Raw genomic sequence first — 22,677 nt, forward strand, 5'->3', positions numbered from 1 at the left:
GGCGCTGTCATTGCCTAAAGCTGGATGCCTCTGCCTCCTTTTCAGAGTTCTTCGCTGGTCCACGGGCACATTTCGTGCAGGTCCGCCGGACCATTTCTTGCAGCACAGCTCTACAGCAGGGGCCACCGACATCAACAGCACGCTCAGTGGCAAACTATGGGCCAATGGGAGCGCAGCATTTAGCAAGGAAAGTGCTCTGGCCAATCACAGCATTCATTCTATGTGGCACTGACATATGCTGCACTGTGATTTGCCAAAGCACTTCCTTGCTCCAGACAGTGTTGTTTTTTTGTCTGTTTAGCGGCGAGTGACTGAAAAGGCTCAAACGAGCTACTGGTCGCCCGCGATTGACTGTTTGGAGACCCCTGCTCTAAACACTGTGAGGAGAGTTGATCTGTTTGGGTAGGGATCTGATGGAGCTCTATCTAGCATTGTTAGCACTGGTCTGTCGGAGTCCAAAGGCAGAGTACTATTAGTGTCAGGCTGGGTGGTGCTTGTCACAATTGGAACATGGTTTGGCTGAGGAATAGAAGGTAAGAGTTTGGGTGGAGGTTGTTGTGTCGAAGCCTTTAGATCAGTTGTCTGGGCTCTGGCTATCAGGGCTCTTTTCTGGTCTAAGGTTTGGAAATTTGGAAAATCTCTGTCTAAACTGACAAAGATAAATTGACGACTGTTAAAGTGATTGAGATTTCGGAATGTGTAAATTCTGGAGTATGTCAGTTTGCGGGGGTATAGAGTTCGGGTATACAGACAAGTTCATAAGTTCTTCATCAATCACTTGAACCTCTTCGTTAAGATAATTTAAAAGCATGCAATTTGCATTAGTAACATTAGGAGTGGGTAAATTACCTTGCGGAGCCTTCTCGGAATCACCTGTCCGGAGAGCAGATCCTGTAGTGCCTTTTAGTTCCTAAGAAAGTTTGCAAAATCGGATTGATGTTGACAACTTCATCCGATTGAGGGTGTTTGAGTGAATTTTGATACATTCCACACATTTTTTAGCTTTTTGTTTGGAGTTTTTTTTTAATTCAGATGTGACTGGATCCTAGGTTTTTTTTGTGGTTGAGGTAGAACTGCTTTATTGTGTTTTTTTTATTTTTATTTTTTCCTTTTACGGGTGTGCTGGTGGAATAATTCAAAGATTGGGGTCTCAACTCCATCTTGATTTGTGATGTCTACATTTGTGTTTTCCATGTTTGATATCTTTTTGACCTGGACAAGCGAAGGGGTTAGGGGAAGGCACTTCACTAACCAGGGTGGCTACTGGGGTAGGATTGCTCTCCGAGTGAGTGGTGATAGGTTCTAAAGTGACCTGATATGGAGAAAGTGTTGGTCCAGACATTGCAGCTTTGACAGATTACATTGTATTAGAAAGTCGCATCATTTCACTAGCAATCCAGTCCGTTTTTAGCAAAAGGCAGTGTACACAATGATTACGAGCATTAATTTTGCAGTCCATTGCTTCAAATAACTTTACGAGTGACATAATACTAGTATTGTGTGCTGCCAGAGTAGTGTCAAGTGCGAGTGGAAAGCCAAAAGATGGCCATGGGGTCGGTTGGGCAAACGACTCAATAGAAGAACTCTTTGAGGTAAAAGTGTACATGATCCCTGGGACTTCTTTGGTTGGGTATAGATTGAGATTGGGTGAATTTGAAAGTTTAGTGGAGCTCGTAGATAAAGTGTACAAAGGGAGTTCAAAAGAGCAAGGGTGCTTGGGAGGAGTTATTTTATCGAATTCTGGGGGTTAGTATGCAGGGGGCGAGAATGGCACATTAATATTTAATGCATGAGTGGTGGAGGGTCTATCAGATAGTGGGCGGTAAGTTGGATTGAAGTACTTGTGAGTATAGAGGGGGGATGGCACTGGAGTCGATAGTGTGGATTGAAACTGTTGTGCCATGTATGTTTTCTGAGAAGGGGGGGCAGGAGGAGTTGAAAAAACATCAAAGCCTTGTTCAGTATTAATACGAGTTAAGCAAGTTTCTACTGTGTAATCTGAGGCTTCAACGTTCAATAGTTCGGTGCCCGGGGGCAAATTTGATTGCATCATAATAGTGTGAGAAGTATCTGTGGTTAGCATAGAGCTCAGTTCCTGGGCGACTCAAGAAGTCTTTATTGTGTTCTTGTCAGCAGGATTTGCCAGACAAAATTGTCTAATGTCGCTGCTTCCAGGTTGAGCCCGTTTCTGGTTGGGAGGACGGGAAGCAGGCAGAGAGTGTGTCTGAAGTGAAGAAATGGAGCGTGGCGGTTTTCCTATTAATGAGGCAGCCTGTTTTGGCATCGCAGAAGTCAAGCGATAGGCCGCCATGCGAGATTGTTGCAAGTAGCATTCTGTGTGTTTAGCAGAAGGCGGGTGTTGCATAGTACGCGCATGTTATACGCATGCGCGAACCTAGTTCTGGCTCGCGCATGCTGTCTGCAAATAAACGCAGACCTGGGACGGCAGTTGCTGCCGGGACCCCATACCGCCAAGACGTGTCCGTGTCTCAGTGAGCGGTATGCTTGTATGCGTGTGGGGCGCTAAGGCAAAGTCAACACTGGCGGCGAGGAAGTGCTGTATGGATGTGTACGTGAGGCATTCTGATTACCTTAACGAGTCGAAAAAGCACTCTGACACGCTTCGCAGAAACGGATCCGACGCTGTGAGTTGGCAGCCATCTTGGCATCATACACGTGACGGTTGCGGCCCGAAAGGGTGCTTGTGCGCCGTTTGCGAGATACTAAAAATACATTTTTGCAACCCACACGGCTATCGATCACTCGGTGGCCATGTTTTGGACATTCTGGAGGTGCGGGAGGCACCCTGTGCACGTCAGCAGCCCCTACAACCTGTCAATCCTTATGGCAGAAGAGTGAGGGCCTGTGGATCAAATAGACAATTACAGCCTGCCTCAAGTCTAAGGTGCAGAAGGTCAGTGTAGGAGCACTCCAGTGAAGAAGTGGCATGAGTCATCACACCAAGTGAGTGGGGACCCCTGTCAGATTTGAGACTTGACAGATTGCGGCCTCGTGATTCCACGTGAGGTGCTTGTGCGGTCTGTTTTAACATGGGTGAACAGAATGATGGAGCTGTTGCACCTGCGCCAATTCCATGCAGGCAGCAAGGTACTTTGGGGTTTCCATGCCAGGGCCCCCTTCCAAACTGGGACCAAAATGGTTGCTCTGGGTGAAGAAGCTAGAAATGTTCTTCAGAGCCACAGGAGAGACTGAGGACGATGCAAAAGTGGCCACCCTACTGTACTCAGCAGTGCCGATGGCCCTGGCACGTCAAGAAAATGTGGACGCATCCAACGCCGATGAAATATTTTAAGTTATCCGAGCAGCGATTGACAGTGGTGAGTTGAGAGACGTGTTGGCCAACACCAGGTGGGAAGCTGGAGCACAAAGAGACTTGCAAGCGATCTGGAAAGCACGCAATGAACTATCAGTAGCCGAGGATGGCCTCTTGCTACGAGGTCGACGGATTATCATCCCGCGAGTCCTAGTAGCCAGGGTGCTGGAGCTGGCACATAATGGGCACCAAGGGGCGGCCAAAACAAAAGCATGCCTGAGACTGAAGGTATGGTTCCCCAACCTAGAAGGGCGTGTAGACCAGTTTGTACGCACCTGCGTGCCTTGCCAGGCGGCCAGCCCAAAGGTAAGAGGCCCCCCGATAAGGTCTATGGAGAGGAGCAAGCAGCCCTAGGGAACGGTGCACGCAGACTTTGGGTCCATGGGTAGAGGGATGTACTTTCTGGCTGTGGTAGATCAGTGGTCCAGGTACCCAGAAGTTGAATTGGTGGAGTCAACGGCGAGTGACGACACAGTCCTGGCCTTAGAGAAAATCTCCGCCACTCACAGGTTCCCGCTGGTACTGTGCTCGGACAATGGGCCGCCGTTCCAGGGGCAGCAGTTTGAAAACTATATGGAGGAGAGAGGCATCAAGCACAGGAGAGTAACCCCCCTCTGGCCGAGAGCGAATGGGGGAGGCCGAACTGTTCATGCGGACACTCAACAAAACCTTCAGGATCTCAATGAAGGGGGGTGGGGAGCTGCGCCAGAACCTCTTTGAGTTCCTGAGGGAATATCGGACGACCCTGCATCAGTCCACAGGGGTCGCACCGGCCGAGGCCTTATTTAACTGCTGCCCCAGAGGACTCATACGAGAGATTGAGGGGAGAACACCAGGAGTAATCAATGACAAACGAGTCAGACATGAGCGACAGGCCAAGAACGAGAAGGAAAGTGAGCGGAGGAATCTCCAGGACAAACAGATCGGAGTCGGGGACACCATGCTGGTGAAGAATAGACGTCCGGAAGGGAAACTATCCCTTGCGTACGAACCGCAGCCTCTCGGGTGACCCATGTGAAGGGTTCCATGGTACAGGGGCCAACGGGTAAGGGACTGTAACGAGAAATGGGTCCTATTTCAAGAAAATGGAAACCAACCAACCGGAGGAGACTCCGAGGAGAACCGGGGATGCAGATTCAAAGAACACCCAGCTGACAGAGGCACCCGAGGGAGGTGGGAGACCGCCCGACCACGAATCCCCTCTGCCGTCCACAGAGGGCAATAGAAGGTACCCGAGCAGAGAAGGGCGCCAACGCCCCACCAGGTTCCGAGACTACGTAATGGACTCTGCGGCCTTGCAGGCTGTGAATAGTTCGATTAACTCATGTTGGATTGTTACTATGTTAATGTTTAATTGTGTTTCTTGTTTAAAGAAAAGGAGGGATGTTGTGTAGTACGTGCATGTTATACGCATGAGCGAGCCTCGTTCTGGCTCGCGCATGCAATCTGAAAATAAACGCGGACCTGGGACGGCAGTTGCCGCCGGGACCCCATACCGACAAGACGTGTCCGTGTCTCAGTGAGCGGTATGCTTGTATGCGTGTAGGGCGGCCTGGGGTATTAAGGCAAAGTCAACAGTGGGATATCGCAGAGAAATAGGTCACAGGCGGTGTAGGATTGCCAAAGATTGCGGGGTTAATGAGACAGAGGAAGATCGTCGCAATGCAGAGATTTCTAGCAGTTTACAGACTACCGCCGAAATAAGAAGCACGTTAGGCGTGAGCTCGAGGTGCTATTGAGAATGCGAAAGAAGCAACAGCAGAGACAGATTAGAGTGAGTATATAAAGAGTTGGTGAAGAGGTTTATCTGCGGAAAGGTTGGCAAGATGTGCGCAGCGAAATAGAGTTCGTCTGCTTATGGACAACAGACTCTGGATGTTTTGAAACGAAGCACTGGCACAAACAAAAAAGGGAAACTAAGAAGTGGAAAAAGGTGTCGGGATATGGTGGACGGTGCAGGCCAATGCCGGAATCTGGATCTTTTGGTGCAGTGCACTGGCACAAACAAAAAAAGGAAAAGATGAAATGAAAAAAGGAGTTGGGATATGGTGTACGGTGCAGACGGCCAGCTGACAACACTCACGGTGCACTCCAGGTTGTGCGCGCGTGACAGTTCTTATGGTAACACAGTGCTTGACGTGGGCATGCTTTAATCTAGAACATAAAAATAGGAGGTTTAGTGTGATTATAGAGTTGAATTGCAGTTGCAGTAACTCATAGAAGTCCTACTTCATGTACCGACGAGTAAGTCTATAGATTCTTGATGTTGTTCGGTAGAAAGTTGAATGAGCACGTTGAGAGGAGTGGCGAGCAGCGGTTCTACCTGTTGTATTTACATTTTAGAAAATGCCTTAGTATCCCTGTTGCTAAAAGAGAATTTCTCTTCCTAACCAATAAAACGTACGTGCTTGTCGGAATGTCCTACGACTCAAAACAGTCCTCCGTCCTAACCTGCCCAACCTGGCCCTACTACTAGCTATAAGGGACGCAAGAATTGAGTTTTTTCACACTGGCGGTCGTCATTGGCTCCTGGCAGACCTCCTCTCCCTTCAAAGTCGAATGTTTGTCCAGGTCAAAGTTCCTTGCCTGGGTCACCACAGCGGTTTTCCAAAGATGGAATGAAAACTTTTAAAACCACAGTTTGTCTCAGTTCCTCTGATTACAAAGTCACTCAATTCTGAAGGGTTTTCAATTGTTCCAAAAACATATCTCAATTCATAAAAGGTTTTGATGCTTGGGTCCAATGGGGTACTCAACCAAGTCTCCTCTAATAAAGCTGTATGTGAAGGCCCAACTCTCTCGAGCTAGAATAGTGTGGGAATTCCACTTTTTAGTTTATGGCTCTGTTGGCCTTTAGAATTGATATCAGTCCTTGTGTCCTTCAGGACACCTCGGCCCTGTGTAGACTATTACAAGGTTCTCCAGCCCCTGGTCTTCTATTGGTTTATTTCCCTTACTCCTTATGGGACTGTTCAATATGGTTCTCTTGGCTTTCGTTATTGGTATCAGTCCTTGTGTCTTTCACGATACATGGGCCCTTGTATAGGCTATTTATGGGTTATCTAACACCTGGGTTTTTCATTTGTTTGCATCCCTTCCTCATTATGGGACTGTTCAATATGGTTCTCTGGGCGCTGGTATTGATATCATTCTTTGTGTCCTTCGGGACCCCTTGGCCCTTGTATGTGCCATTCACAGGTTCTCTAACCCCTGGGTTACTTGTGTCACTCAGGACACTTCGGTCCCTGCTCAGGTTGTTCACGGGTTCACTCGCCAGTGAACGTTTCTGCTTCCCTGCAACACTCAACAGCTCGCCTACCTTCTTAGTGTGGCATGTGTACATGTTCTCTTGCAGCGCTTCAACCAGGGAGGGTCAGTGATTCTGCTGTCAGCAGCATTCATCTCTGCCTGCCACGTTATTACCTACTGTCGTTGCAGCCTTCTCTGGCCTCATCTGTCTTGCCTTCTGTGCTTCTCGGTACGGGGGCTGAAGAGCTTTCACCCCCCCTGGTGTTCCTGGACTCAGCAGTGTTTCGTGGCTCCTGGCCCACCAGATTCTCTCTGTGGTCCTGCCTGCAGAACGCACTGCAGCGACTGCTCTGCGCGTCTTCTCGCCAGCTGTTCGTTTAGCGTCAGGGACTCTCCTCAAGCTGAGACTTCAGTGTTTTTATATTGTAGTCTATGTTACGAAAGATAACTTGCTTCCAATTATAAGATGTTGGAGGGGAAAAGGGGCACATTTCCCAGATTAGTCACAAATGTTAACCACACAAGTGAACCACATTGCAGCTTCTCCAGTCGTCGTCCACCAATAGCTGACACCTTTATTCTTGTAATCTACCACACAAAATCTGTTACTTCTCATTGCCAAATAGCTGGCAGATTAGCCTTCACCTCTCCTCTATCCAATAAGCTAGTTCACACATTTAAGGGCATGTCTGTAAGATGGGGACAATAGTATCTTGGCAGGACCAATTTGGTACTTCAGCCTTGTTGTTAAATTGAATATCATTGAATTGGGTATTAATACCAGCTATTAATACAGTGACTGGAAGTAGTAGGGATCTGGCACCAAGTGCTATATAACAATCTCGTATTATTTTAACAGAGGTACCCACTTCTCTTCTCCAAAATCTTTTCAATAATTCATTTTTTTTCTAAAACATCTGTTCTTCACAGCACGCGGTTAGACGTACTTTCTACATTATTACTGCACTCCAACATAGAAATGTTTCCGCCACACCATTCTTTCCTGGCCTTTCCACCAACTTTAAATGTCGTTGCAACACCCTCCTGATGTCTATTCTCAGTATCAACGCCACAATGCTTTCATGCTTCAGTTCCTATATGTTCACCATACACCTTTACATCATGCCATTAGTAGCTGGACCTGTATTCCAGCCTCAGCCCAACTTCTACAGCACCGCACTCAACCGTTTCTCCTCCTTCCTTGCGTTTTTCTACTAACTTTTTCAGTAGCAACATCCAAATCATTCTTCTCTCACGCTGTTTACAGTGCACTACCTAACTTCTCAATTGTGACTTGAGATGTGTGCAAACATGTGTTTTGATTATAACCTTTTGAAACAACTATCGTTTTCATTGCTCTTGGAACAGGTGAGGATGGTCCTGATGCGCTTAATGGAGGCGGGTGTAGGCGGGCACAGCAATACACTTTCTTACACTTTTTCTTAATTTTAAACACTTAACCCACAACTTATGTGTTCGGCAACCTCTTCTTACCTTTCTCTGATCTTAAATTTGTTTATTTGTAAATCAACACACAGGAGAAATTATACAAATGCATTACATGTAGCTTCTCAAATTGTGAAAACCCTGAGTCCCCTTCTCCCATCCCATGCGTTCCCCGGCGACCATAGTTCTCAGGCCTTAATCGGACTGGACTGGTGACGGTAGCGGGTCGTCCATAGCGTGAAGGGCTCTTGCAATCAGGCGCGGTTTGTGGGTCAGGGCCGGGTAGTTCAGGTCATAGTCCAGTACTGGCGCCCAGATGTCTCGAAATCGGTGAAGCAGTCCCGCTTTGGCTGCCGTGACCCTCACAGCTATCAAAATATCCCAGAGTTTAACCCAGCAAAGGGCCATCAAGGGTCCGTCCGCAGACTTCCAGGTGCGGGCCACCGTGATCTTAGCCGCTAACAAGAACTGGGACACCAGGGCAGCTCTTCTCCCCGACCGCAGGTATGAGCATGGCAGTGGAATCCCTAGGAGGACCTGTTCGGGCGTGAGCGGAATGGTCACCTGGGTGACATCCTTTATGGTAGCTAAGCAGAGAGTCCAGAACTCCTTCACTCGGGGGCAGGTCCACCACATGTGGAAGTAGGATCCTGGAAGGCCGCAAAGTCGCCAACAGTGGGGGTCTAGTGCCGATTGGAAGTGGTGAAGGCGTAGAGGGGGGTAGTGCCAGCGCAGGAGTAGCTTATGGGCACACTGCCGGTTGGTAATGCAGCGGGATGTCGTCCGCGTTCTTGTCCAGATGTCCACCCACATGTGATCCTCAATGGTGTGTCCGAGGTCCGTTTCCCATTGCGACATGTAGGAAGGCCTAAACTGGAGGGGTCTATATAGGACAGAGATCTCTCCCCGGGCCGGTAGGTCGTTCACCGTCAGCTCTAGTGAGGTGAGGGGTCTCGTGGCCGCCGCGCGGGTCTGTGGATGGGAGCACCAGTGCCTAAGTTGGGCGTAGGAATACCTATCTGTTTCCTCTAACTGGAAAGTCATCTTGCAGCGTTCAAAGGTTAGGGGGGAGTTCCCCTCGAAGAGTTGTCCCAGAGTGGTGAGGCCCCCTGTGACCCAGTTTCTAAAGGTTTTGGGATGGCCCCGGGGAAAAATGCTGGGTTGAGGAAGATTGGTAAGAGCGCACTCAGGTCTCCTGGGACACCCCAGTGTCTGCGAGCCCAGTCCCAAGCCTTTATCGTTTGTTTTGTGGCTGTTAGAGTGCCCGGCCAACTTCGACGGAAGGCTGTAGGTAGGAACGGGAGGAAGCGAAGGGGGAGAGAGAGGCAGGATTGTTCGATCTCCACCCATTTCGGCCGACCTGTATCAAGCCCCCATGCTTGGAGGTGGGCTAGTTGTGCCGCCATTTGTTATTTACAGATGTCGGGTACCCCCAGGCCTCCCAGTCTCGTGCTGGCCATCATTGTTCTCTGAGGGATGCGCGCTTTCTTCACCCTCCAGATGAAGTCCACCATCTTTCTCTGGAGCCGCTGTGGGGGGGGAGCGTAATGGTGATCGGGAGGGCGGCACAGGCATAGAGGAAGCGAGGAAGTAAGTTCATTTTGCATGTCGTGATGCGGCCTAGGAGGGAGATTTCTTGTGATTACCAGCGGGTCAGATCCTTTTCCAGTCCCTCGAAGAGTGACGGGAAGTTAGCCCGATAGACTTTTGTTGGATGTGCGGGGATCTGGACCCCCAGGTAGGGGATCGATTTGATGCTCCACTGGAAAGGACCTCTCTCCTCCAAGGACTCTCATTCAGCCGGAGTCAAACCCACTCCCAGTGCCGCTGACTTTTGGAAGTTAATCCCGAGACCATCCCAAAGTTGTGGATTTCAGTTAAGGCCTCCCCGATGGATCCCTCAATGTTTGTAATGGTGAGCAGAACATCATCCACATAGAGGGCCACTTTATGTTGCGCAGAGCCAGTACTCAGGCCACTGACTTGGGGTTTTTTCCGGACTCGTTGAGCCAACGGCTCCATGGCCAAAGCAAAGAGCAAGGGGGACAGAGGACATCCCTGTCTCGTTCCGCATGTGAGGGAGATCGAGTCCGATAAGCGGCCGTTGATTCTTAGCCTAGTCCTAGGGGCCTGCTAGCTCTCAAAGATCATTTTCTGGAAGGTCGGGCCGAAGCTGAAGGCCTCTAGAGTGAGGCGCAGATAAGACCAGTCCACCTTGTCGAACGCTTTGGTTGCGTCCAGTGCCAGTAAAGCTAGTTGTTGGGAGTCCCGAGTGGCGATCTCAATTAGGTCCAGAGCCCTGCGGATGTTGTCTTGCGTCGACCTATGGTGTATAAAGCCCGTTTGATCCGGGTCTATGATGTTCGGGAGGATAGGTGCTAGATGATTGGCCAGGATCTTGGAGTATATATTGGCATCCAGATTCAGCAAGGCAATGGGTCTGTACGAGCTAATGTCATGGGGGTCCTTCCCAAGCTTGGGGATAAGGACTGTGATCGATTCTTGCATTGTTGGGGTGACCGTTCCAGTGGCCACGAATGAGTTGTAGAGGTGGGCCAGGGGGGCCACTAATTAGGGCTGGAAGATTTTGTAGAAGCGGGTGGAGAATCCATCCGGGCCTCTAGATTTTAGGCTCTTAATGGCTGCCTTCACCTCCTTGGTCGTAATCGGCGCTTCAAGGTCTTCCCTGGCCGCCAAGGTCAGGTGCGGGAGGGCCGCCTCTCGAATGTATGAACGTTGCTTGGTCGGATCCTTTGGGTCCGCCGTCATCATTTCCAGGTGGTGGGCGGTTGCCAAGCGTACTTTCTCGTGGTCCGCGTAGTGGATCACTCCCTGCGGATCACGGAGGCCCAGGATGGCATTCCTACTCTTCACATTTGCCAGTTTGTTAACCAAGAGTTTGTTGGCCTTATTGTTGTGGGCGTAGTACCATTGCTTGGTTCTGGTTAGCAGATTCGCCGTAGCCTCAGCGAAGTGAGCTTCCAGCTTTTCCCTAGCCATTTGTAGGATCCTGTAAGATTTGGGGGCCCAGCCCTTCCTTTTGTGAGTAGCCTCAGCTTTGCGGACCTCAGCCTCCAGTACGGCTCGAGTCGCCTGCTTTCTTTTGTGGAATGCGGCACCTTGGGCGATCAGCTCTCCTCTAAGGACCGCTTTCATGGCATCCCAGGTGTTGGCCGGGGAAGTGCCCTCGTCCCGGTTTTCAGCGAAAGAATTCTTGATGGAGATGGCGATTGAGTCTCTCACAGCCATGTCCCCCCGAATAGGGTCATATAAGCACCACAGGCGGCGTGGAGGGGGCTCCGGGTCATGGGACCACAAGGTCAATGTAACTGGGGCATGATCTGAGAGGATCCGGGGGCCAATTACCACATCATCAGTGAAAGCCAGGATCTGTGGGGAGGTCAAAATCAGGTCAATTCTAGAGAAAGTACGATGCACATATCAGTAGAAGGTGAAGTCCCTTTCATCCGGGGACAATACCCTCCAAGGGTCTACAATGTTCAGCGTGCAATGCGAAATAGGTGGAGCAGGCCAGTGGCCAACTTCAGGTCTCTGGGTGTCGGGGAGTGGGATCTGTCATTGAGGGGATCCGGGGCCCCGTTAGACTCCTCCCATGACGACATGCCCCTCAACTCCTCTAGGTCCTGGTAGAAGCCCTCCTGGTGTTCGTTCAGAGCATACACCGAGATGAGGGTATAGAGCTGGCCATGTATGGTGCATTTGATTGCAATGAAGCGACCCTCTTGGCATCGTCGTGAGTCAAGGATCTGGGGCTTCAGGTCTTTCGCGAATAAAATAGCGATGCCACCCTTCTTAGTTCTGTTAGTGGTAAGGAATTGTAGCGGAAAGAATCGGCTTTGTAAGCGAGGAAAGTCCACTGGAATCAAATGTGTCTCTTGCAAGAAGGCAATCGAGGTCCTGTCATCCTGTAGCCTTTGTAGAATTGATTTCCTCTTCGGGTGGGCGAGGGGGGTTCAGGCCCCTAACGTTCAAGGTGGTGAACTTAAGTTTCAGATGCGAAGGTTAGTCCAGAAGATCCCCTTGCTGGGGAGGGTTGTCGTGGGGGAGTAAGGTCAGCCATGGATGTGAGAGCGTAGTTGTTTCGGGGTCTCCTGTGGTTGAGGGTTTTTTAACTGGTCTAACTGGCCTCCAATGGGAGGAACTCGCATTCATGAATGACCTCCAACGGGAGGTCCAAATTGTGGTCAGGGGGGTCGATTTATTTAGAACTATCGACATGGCCCCTAGGCGCCAAGGCTGTCATCCGACAGCGCCAACATTGTTGAAGGTTTCTCCAAGGGTAGAGTGATGGCATCCGCCTTGGAGGGGGGTTATGGACCGCATGGGGTCCGCGGCGAGATGTAAAAGCTTCAGGTGTACCATATGTTTGGTGCAGGCATTATAGCGCTTTATTTAGGTTTGCGGTTCCTCTGCACCCTTGCCATGGGGTCCGTTTCAGCTTTGGGGAGGTTGTGTCTAAAGCTGGGCTTGTTTGGCTCGGAGTGGAGGGGTCTGAGGACCCAGGGGAATCCGGACGAAGGATTAACACTGCATCGTCAAGGTGGCTGATGGGGCGCGGGTTGCCCTTGTACAAGAACTGTAGAGCCGTAGGAAAAAGCCATCGATAACGGATCTGCCGATCCCGGAGAAAAAGTGATGAAGGCCGGAGCATCCTGCACTTCTGAAGAGTCAGCGGGGAGAGGTCTTGGAAGATCTGTATCGGGATTCCCTGGAATGAGAGCTCGTCCTTTGAACGGCCAATAGCTGCTATGGCCTCCTTGGTGGTGTAGAAGTGGACCCTAGTGATCACATCCGGGGGGGGGGGGGTCTGTGTCGATACCCCGGCGAGGGCGCAGCCTGTGGGTCCAATCCAGCAGGAGTTTGGTCTCATCCAAGTCTGGCGGGAGAGACTGAAAGAAGGTGCTGACATATTCCGGGAGCTCCCGATCGGAGATTGAAGCGGGCACCTCGCGGAGGCACAGGTTGTTGCGGCGAGAGCGGTTTTCCATGTCGTCCTGCTTATGTTCAAGGATTTCGGTTCTTGCCACTAGCGACTGGACGGCGCCTTGAATTTCTGTTAGCGAGGTGGAGTGGTCCGTGGTTAGGTCCTCGACCTCCCCAACCCTCTGTTCTTTGCCGGTGACTCTTTGTTCTGTCTGTTCCAGTTTGACGGTGAGTTCCGTCATGCAAGTTCTAAATTCCGATTTAATATTGCTCATGAAGGCTTGGAGATCCTCCTTGGTCGCAAGTGTCCCCCCACCGTCGGCCGGCTTCTGGGGAGTAGGCTTGGGGGGGGGGTCTGTTTTCTTACCCGTCTCCGAGGCTTGCATCATGGTAGAGATGTTGGTCGATTTAGGGAGCTTTAGTGCTTTGGTCATGGCTCCGAGGCGAGGGGACGTCGCCCAAGGGCGAGTCTCGTGTCCACGTTCCACGGAGGCAGAAGAAGGCGGCCAAATAGAGGTGTGGGATGGGTAGGGCCAGGGCGTCCCAGGCGGTGGAGCAGACAGGTTAAGCTTCCAAATTCTCAAGAAACGGCACAGTTCATTGAGGTTGAGCAGTCCAGCAAGATGGGTGGCCGCCTAGGAAGATGGCGGCGGAGACCGCCACCCCCAGCCGGTGGCAAGGAGACGTGGGCAGGGCCGCACCAGGAAGTCGAAGGGGGTGACGCACTCCGTATGGGGTCAGGGCTAGTGTGCTCGAGGGTCCTCTGACCAAGTTGGGGTCTGGGAGGAACAGTAGACTCCCAAGGGGGGGTGTAGCAGTGGGCCCTAGAGCAACCCCGGGAGAGGCTGGGAGCAGGTATGCTGAGGGGCTGCCAATCTCACCTGGGCGATGTGCGTGGCCCCCACACGAGCCGGGGTCACGCTGTAGCTGGAGGGCCTCCAATGGTAGCCGGGGGAGGCAGGGCCTCTCCCCCAGGAGCAGCAGGCAGAAGGTGGGCAGGGGCGCCCCAGGAATCGAAGAGGCCCCTGGAGTATGGCGGGGGAAGCCCACGCAAGGGTCCTGTAGAGATAACAGGGACACCAGCGGGCGGTGAGTAAGCCTCCGGCTCCAAGATCAGTCCAAGGCCCACGGGGCCGCAGCCACTGGTGGTGCAGCAACTGGAAGGAAGTCGCCGGAGCTCCGGCCTGCCACACGGGGGTGATGGAATGCGTGCCCCTGCCTCCTAGGGACCCCGAGCACGGTCCCAGATTCGGGTGGGCGCCTCCCAGCAGGCCCGGGGGGCAAGATGTCAAGGCCCAACAGGATGGTGTTGCGGGCCCGGGGCTCCAGCAGCGGGCCTCACAGCGTCAAAGATCCAGCACAGGGGTGGGGGGGCATCCCGCTGCAGGATGTCGGGTGGTGCAGGCCTCATACGTGGGCCCCCGCTATCAGATGCGGCTCATGGGCTGATGATGAGTCCCAGCCGCCAGCTTGGGATGAGTCGCGGAGATGCGGCCGCCATTTTGGGCCGTAGTACGGGTGTGGGCGTCCAAGCTCCCCGTAGCGTTTTCACCGTTGGCGAGAGCGTTACGCACTCAAAACGCTGTCATCTGTAGCCCGGGACCTCAGCAGCTGAAGGCTCGCCATCTCATATCACGAACCTGGCTGGAAACGGGCAGAATTAGGGCTTAGCCGCGGAACCATGCGGAGGCCATCAAAGGAGCTGCATCATCGCTGGCGCTCCAGGCCCTTACCTTTGCTCTGGATCATACTGAGTGCACCTCTGTGGGAAATGGATGTGGATAGATAAGGCATTGGTAAGGAATCCCCAAAACCTCTAGGAAAGAAACACAAGGTTCTAATAACTATGAACCACACACAAGGAAAGGCAGACAAAGAAATGCTGGTGTACGGTTTCTTTAGTTCGTGCTACGTAGATAGTGCACTTCTACCACAGTACGCCAGCAGTTGGTCAGCTTTTTTTTTAATGAAAAGGGGGTCTCACAAGACACTATATGAAACTATAAATATCCATAAGCATATACAGTAAGAAAAAGTTAACACTAAACAGTTCCTTAGTGATTTAGAAATATATAAAAAGCGTCCTTATAAAATGCATTTGAAAATGATATTAAAAAACGATATTCAAGGTCCTTCTTGCTGCAGGTGTTGGTTTTGCTAATCCTGGGTGGTCAGCTGGCAGCCAGAGCAGCAGCAGTGTGTGGGAAGCCCCCAAAGTTCATGTAGGCTAGCAGCATATGTCAGGAGCAGCCCAGCAACATAGGAGTAAGTATAGGGGCTGGCTGCACATGCCAGGCATTGATTGCAGCAATGGGGTGGCCTCAGTTACTCTCTACCCAGGATTTGTCTGCCAGCACCAGCCCAGGGATTCATTGCGGGCCCACGTTTGCAGGGGCCAAGTCCTGCTGTCGTCATACAGCACTTCCCTTCTTGTTCGGGGAGCGCTGTTGTATGTGAGGAGTGGCCGGGCTGGCGGAATTGATGTTTGGGTGTTCTCCATCCCCATGTGGAGTGCCATTTAAGAGAGCCTGGGTTTCCGGCATTGAACGAACGACACTGGGTCGCGGTGGTGGAAGCAGGTGTAGCACCCCTGCTGTCAACAGGCGCTGTGTCTGCAAGTAGGGTAAACCAGTTAGTTCATTTTTTTTTCTCTGAGGCGCTGAGCGGAGCACAGGCTTGAATCTATGTAATGAGAGTCGGGTTAAGCGTAGCACCGGCTTGAACCTCTGTCATTAGAGTCAGGTTATAACTGACTTTACTCGCAATTCACTCACTGGCCAACATTCTTTTTTCTTGTTTTCGTGCTGCATCATTCGCTGGAGTCCTAGTGCTTTTTCTTTTTTTTCATGTTGGTTCACTTTGTTTCTTCTCAAGAAGGGTGTTACTCTGTCATACTTTACAAAGTTCAGTTCTGTTCCTCTCATGACAAAGAACCACACTCACATGGCTGGACTCGCTTGTCTGCTAAAAAAGAAATGCCATCACTCCATGACTATCTCCACCGACCACCACTTAAACCTACTTGCCTTTTCCTCTTCCCCAGCTTTCACTACATAGATGGGGTCCACAAGCACACTGTAGTCTAACGCATGCAAACACCTGCACCACCTCACAAACTCCAACAGAGCCATGGAACCTGACACACTAAGTGAAATGTCTAACTAGAAAGTCTAGACCAGTTTCAGTGATGGGAGGCTTACGCTTAGTCACTTGTAGCAGAGAATGTGTTGCTTTCCTCCTGCCTTGGTTTTTATTTTTGCTACGGTTTCCATAACGTTTGACTTGTTGGTATGAAAATCCATTAGCAATGTTGTCAATTGATATTTTTTGAAAAAGTAAGTCTTTGCTAGATCCTATTGTCAATAGTTTATCATTGTAATTCATTGTTCCTTTTGAACATACCATTGCACAGAAATACAGAAAATCTTTTTTTGTTTTTAGGATTTTTACTCTGTATAGCAAATCGTTACCACTAGACCTAGCATGTCGTGTGTGGGATGTCTTCTGTCGTGACGGAGAAGAGTTCCTTTTTCGTACAGCTCTGGGGATCTTAAAACTTTTTGAAGATATTGTGACCAGTATGGATTTTATCCACATAGCCCAATTCCTAACTAAACTACCAGAGGACTTCCCGTCTGAAGATTTGTTTACATGTATTGCTGCCATTCAGATGCAGAGTCGGAATAAGAAATGGGCTCAGGTAACAATTCTTTCTTAAATGTTGCTTAATTTGAAGATGTGTCCATGTATTAAATTATAGGTAGTACAATGTGATGTGTATATTTATTATGTGTTGATAAGGTAACTTTCTAGATACAGGTTTGTGTAGATGTCGGCCCCATCAATCACCACAGCATTGTGTGATAAGAGAACTGTACTTGTTTGCGGATCTGTGTAGCACAAACTGGGACAGATGAGTCATAGTGCTTTACAGGACAATGAATATTGGAAATCACTTTAGGTACTCGATAATCAAAATGTATATATGGCTATCAGGTGAGTACACAGGATGTGCAGAGCAGCTTGAATCAGGCCTAGCAGGTTTTTTGATGCCCTTAAAGTTTTGTCATTTTGAAAGCAATGCATGTACAGAACGTGTTTCAGTACATCAAGTCATATAAGCCTATATTTAATGACTTTTAAGATAAGGGGACAGACATATTCGCAGATAGTTGTTAGGCCTGCATCCTATATGGCCACATGGATACACCATTAGACAGTGATTTAACAGAGTACATCCTTTGGGAAGATAGCTTGTGTAGATCTCATCGGCATGCTTTCTGTGCTGTGTTTCATGTATTGAAACCTTTAGCCTCCCTGTTTCATTCACAGTTCCTCAAAAAGGTGCGTTTTAAACACCCTTGTTAGCTTACATATTTTGGAACACTGTGTCATATGCACAAAAAAGTGATGGCTAATAAGCTTTACATTAATTCTAATTACTGGGAATTCCTTTGGGCTGGATTTCATTCTATGGTTTTTATGACCTCTCTGCCATTACAGAAGGAAACCAATCGTATGCCTAGCACTCATGGCCCTGCAACCAGAGGAAAGTCGAGAACAAATGGCCAGGTGCATCTCCTCTGAATGCGAACACAAGCACTCCTAAGCCAGTTCGAGGAAGCAAGCAACCAGGGCAGGTTTTAGTTGATTTGTACCCATATATTGGGTCTCTTGCTAGCTGTGCCTAAGAAATCCAGTCGAAACTCCTTGATGCTGCCCAACAAGTCCAGAAATGTCTGAGGTTGCCGGTTTGCGATTTGTACCCATATATTGGGTCTCTTGCTAGCTGTGCCTAAGAAATCCAGTCGAAACTCCTTGATGCTGCCCAACAAGTCCAGAAATGTCTGAGGTTGCCGGTTTGCCTCTGCAGATGGGAATGTTGTCATCTGCGTATTCAGATGGTTCACAACAGTTGCGTGAAGAAATCTTCCTCCGTGGGACCCATGAATCCTCTCTGCACACACGCAGGGAACCCCTCTACCTGAGGCAGAGCCATGCTCTCTTGCTGGGACTATATTTTATTGCTCTGCTTTCAAGCACCGCTGAGCTTCGGAGATCCACACCCAATCCTATTTGAGACCATAACAGTTGAAAAATGTAATTAAACACCTGTTGCTGCCCCTGATTTATCGAACTAGATGCACCATTTTTGATTGAAGATGCACACATCCTGCTACCTCCTCGTCTTATTCTGAAAACAATTGGTGTAGTGGACCAATCTGAAGCGATTCATGCATCGTCAGTGTACTGTTTGACAACCAGAGTCGATTTGAGACTGAAATGAAACATGGTGTTGTGGCACCACTGGCAAAGCCATTTAAAAGAAATCTTGGCAAAACAAAATGCATTTGTCAAGGTACGTAACTTTCACCAGGGGTTTCGTAGCATTTCATGTCAAGCTTTTGATTTGGACAGTAGAGTCAATGGTTAAGCAACTGATTTTCTGGCTATTTTTTACTAAGAACAAACATACAGTGTGTAGTAATGACCAAGGTGACATTGACGCATCTGTCCCTTGATCTCTGGCTTGCCTGCACAAAATAGGCACCACCGGAGCAGGTCATCAGCATCCTCATTCTCTTAGGAGTTGCCAGGGTTTCATACATGCTGCCAGTGGAATACCTCCTGCCAGCCTATTACGTGGCTCAGCTCCACAGTCCAGGAAATATGGTAAAGGGGAAAGACCGAGTGAGGCTAGGGATAAGTTAAATAGCCCAGTAGAGCTGGAAGAAATAACAGATGCCATAGCTTCCCTAGCATCAGGCAAAGCTCCTGGCCCAGACGGCATAGGCATAGAATTGTACAAGACATACAAGGATATACAAGGATATACTAGCCCCCCCCCAACTGCTTAAGGTATGGGAAGAGGCCTGCAACATCGGCAGACTTCCGCCCTTGCTTTCGGAGGTGGTGATTACAGTCCTCTTGAAGCATGGTAGACCCCCTAACGAAATGTCCTCATACCGCCCCCTTTCGTTGATTAACGCAGACAAAAAAATATTTGACAAAATCCTAGCAAACAGACTTTTTCCATATATGGCTGAATTAGTACACCCGGATCATTTGGCCTTAAACCTGCGCAGGGTGTTCGGAACGATTGCTCAGCTGAACCCAACAGTATCTGCGACTGCGATTATAAGATGCAGAAATTACCTTTGATTAAGTGTCATGGAATTTCTTGTCCAGAGTGCTACGGCGCCTGGGCCGGGCGAGGGATTCAACAAATATGTTAGGCTGTTATGTAACAGCCCAAAAGCCAAAATACACACTAACCGAAATTATTCGGACTCGAACACCCTCGCTAGAGGCACACGCCAGGGATGTCCCATCTCCCCTTTGCTGTTTGCTCTAATCATAGAGCCGTTTGCAAGTAGGATCAGGGAGTTTCATGGCCATAGAGTAATACACATTTGAGGCCCTCCTCAGGTAATATCACACTCTGCGCCAATGACATTCTCCTTTCTCTCAGTAACCCCGCAGAAAGTTAACGACTTCACACAATCTTCAGGGTACAAGATCAACACAGCGAAATCAGAAATGTTCCCATTAACAGATAACGCCATAAAACCAAACAATCTACACGGGCAGGAAACATGGTCAAATACCTAGGAGTGAAAGTAGCACGCTCATGTAGACTACTATTCAAACACAATCATGAAGAATACTATCAGGCAAAGTTTGTATGCAGTACCCTTAGGGTGCACTACAACAACTCTGACTACAGGTATAGGAAACCCAACCTTTGGTATAAGCTTGTACTACACAGTTTTGGTAGCATGTTGAACAGCCAGGCTTATCTCAAGAGGGGTCAATGTGAGCTGTAGGGGAGTTACACAGAGATTCACAGTGAGAAGTATTCAAATAAACACTTACACACAAGGTTTCTTGAATAAACAATTATTAATGTATGAATCAGTCAGTTAGAATAAGCCTTCTTCAGAAGGGAGCAATATAACAGTAACACTCTAATATACTTCATAACATACACACTCTTAATGTTTCTAAATCAGTAGATACCCTTTTGGGATGGCCCACAGACACAACCTACACCCTGAAGTGACTTCCATTGCTAGGGTGCTGGGGACATTAATATATCACGGTTGCATTTAGAATCATGTAGGGATAAGTCAAAGGAAAAGGTTATTAGAACATGCAAGAGACCACATATATTCTAAAGCAGGCAAATACTTTCAGATCCTCCAATAAGAGTCATTCAGTGAAAAAGGCTAAGCCAAAGTCAATAGGCAAAAGTCTATATGAGCTGAAGCACTTCTTTGCAGGTAAGTAGAAAAAGTCTTTGCACAATGTTAGTCTTTGAACAAAAGAAGAATCAAATGGGCCACAAGCTGTTAGACTTGTGAAAGCTAGGAGATGCAAGCAACTCTACAGCAAGAGATAAGTTCTCTTAGACTTTACAGCACCTTTGTATTGAAGAAAATGTTCAGCAGATCTCACTGTTCCTGGGCCTCAGTCGTGGGGACATGAGGGAGGACGTCTGGGGCTCCTGCACAGCAATGGGACGGACAATGCTTACAAAGATGGACTTTACTTGCTTCTGGGGTCCCGCACTGTGAGGAGGCTCAGGCTCGGTCAGTCTTGCTTCCTGGGAGTCCGAAGGATCTTCCTGGAGCTCTTGGCCAACTTAAAAGCAACGCATACAATCTGGTGTTCCTCTGCCTGGCTATTCGGTTTCCAGTAGCAACTCTGTGGAAATTCAACCAGCTCCGAGAAGGATGTCCAGGTGGCTTACTTTGGAGTTGATTGGTTCCACCAGTCGTCCTTGCAGGGGCTTCTCTGTCGATACGTACTTGGAGTTTCAGCACAGCAGCAGGGCTTCACCAGGCAAACCAATGGTCCAGGATTTGCAGCAAGCGTCCTCTTCAAGTTCTTCTTTGGTTCCTTCGTCCAGTGGTCGACTCTGCCTTCCAAGCCAAAAGCCTTGCTGTTTATTCACTTCTCTCCCATTCATACCAGCCTAGCTGTCAGTCACCCAGCAGGGTGGCTGTACTTGCAGGACAGTCAGCCGGCCAGTCACTACAGAGTGCATTTGGGTCTTCTAGGAGACTAAGCACAGGGAGTTTCGGGCACCTCCCTCAAATCCTGCCTACCCTAGACACCCTGGAGCCACAGGCAGGGTTAATTCGTGAATCCCGCCAAAGGCAAAGCAAACAAGGGGACCAAACCTTCAAGAAGGAACTTTCCACAAAGAAATGACGGAAAAAGAAGACCGGGGCCATTTTGACAAAAATGGCACCCCTGGGTGCTTTACTGCAGCTGCGAACGTAGCCCGCGGTAAATGCACACCACAGTAGTTAAAACGAAACCAGTGCCACCAGCCATTCATTGAGAAAAGGGTAACATAAAAATGTTGCATGAGAAGCTAGACAAAGGGAATACTAGATAACCCCTCCAGCACCCTATTGTAAGATAGTGTGTGCTGGGTCTAGAAAGTTACAAAATGTAAGTAAAGTCAATTTCACTTTACTGCTCTGGGAAACAGTAGTTTATCCCAGATAAGGTATTTAAACCTTTGGTGAATCTGAAAGACTTCCCTGTGTCACTGCACTGAAGGTGCTGTGTGACACAATGTAAAAGATGATGCCTATGGAGTTTGTCAAACTCCACAAGCAGAGTTCAAAATCACATTAAAATACATGAGAGAGTGGGGAAAAAGGGTTGCACTCCCTCCAGGTTAACAAATCAAGTCCTCAAAATCCAGCAAAGTTGCTGGGGGTCTCTAAAATGGAGGGAATTAGCACATTTGAGAATTCTCCCTAACAAAAACCTAAACACATTAGAACATAAACTAAATCTGTGGTCTAAGCATCCCATCTCACTGCACGGCAGGGTTGCAATCCTGAAAATGGTGATAATACCCAAACTGTTATACTTTTTTAACACTATCCCGATATGGCCTGGATGAAGTTCTTTGATATACTTCGTAAGCTGGCAGTGGTATTCTTGTGGGTGGTGGCACAGCTCACATGAAATGGGAGTCACTTACTGAGCCATATGACTGTGGGGGCCTGGCGGCCCCGTACTTCCAGATGTACTATCTAGCAGCCCAAGCGCATTATGCAGGTTATTGGTATGGACAGGATACGAAAGCTGCACATAAGACACTAGTAACATATAGTGCATCCCCAACATATGTGAGGTCGGCTCTGCTGAGTGACCACCATGCAGACTCATGCCCATTCGACCGACTACGAACTACGGTAGTTGCATGGAGACGAATAAATGAGAGGATGGGGACTAAACACCCGTACTGTAATGGTGTTTCCTTGTGGAACTGCCCAGATCTCCCCCCGACACTTGACATAGACATCCAGGCGGCGTGGGATTCCGACAAGGTAATGAAACTTAGTGACTTGTACCCGGGGGGTAGATTTTTGACGGTAGACGAATTTAGTACAAAAATGGGAACTATTCCTGTACGCCTACTTATATTATAGAATGAGGGCGGCAGTCCAAAAAAAGGGCCAACATTCCCAATTGAAACTGAGGCAAATGAATGTATAGAGATGGTAGTGCGGGGAGAAAGCAGAAAAGGTCTACTGTCTAGAATATACACTTAAGTGCAGGATGGAGCTGTTCAGCGCAACATAGTAAAAGACAAATGGGAAAAATGCACGGGAAATGTAATTGAGGATGTTAAATGGCAGAAAATATGTAACTTCACAAAAGTATCCCTAAATGCT

The 22,677-nt window shown here is 49.0% G+C and overlaps 1 protein-coding gene across 4 annotated transcripts in view; it reads left to right on the forward strand.

The window, feature by feature from the left end:
* The window catches only part of TBC1D14 (TBC1 domain family member 14), a 1,472,366-nt gene that overhangs the window by 1,351,067 nt on the left and 98,622 nt on the right, over positions 1 to 22,677 (forward strand). For all 4 annotated transcript variants that reach the window (XM_069632000.1, XM_069631998.1, XM_069632001.1 and 1 more), the window contains one exon: positions 16,415 to 16,673. In XM_069632000.1, coding sequence (XP_069488101.1) covers positions 16,415 to 16,673 — 259 coding nt within the window. The remainder of the gene's footprint in view (positions 1 to 16,414; positions 16,674 to 22,677) is intronic.

The sequence above is a fragment of the Ambystoma mexicanum genome, chromosome 6q (genome assembly GCF_040938575.1).
Source record: "Ambystoma mexicanum isolate Mex_15411 chromosome 6q, UKY_AmexF1_1, whole genome shotgun sequence".
NCBI lineage: Eukaryota > Metazoa > Chordata > Amphibia > Caudata > Ambystomatidae > Ambystoma > Ambystoma mexicanum.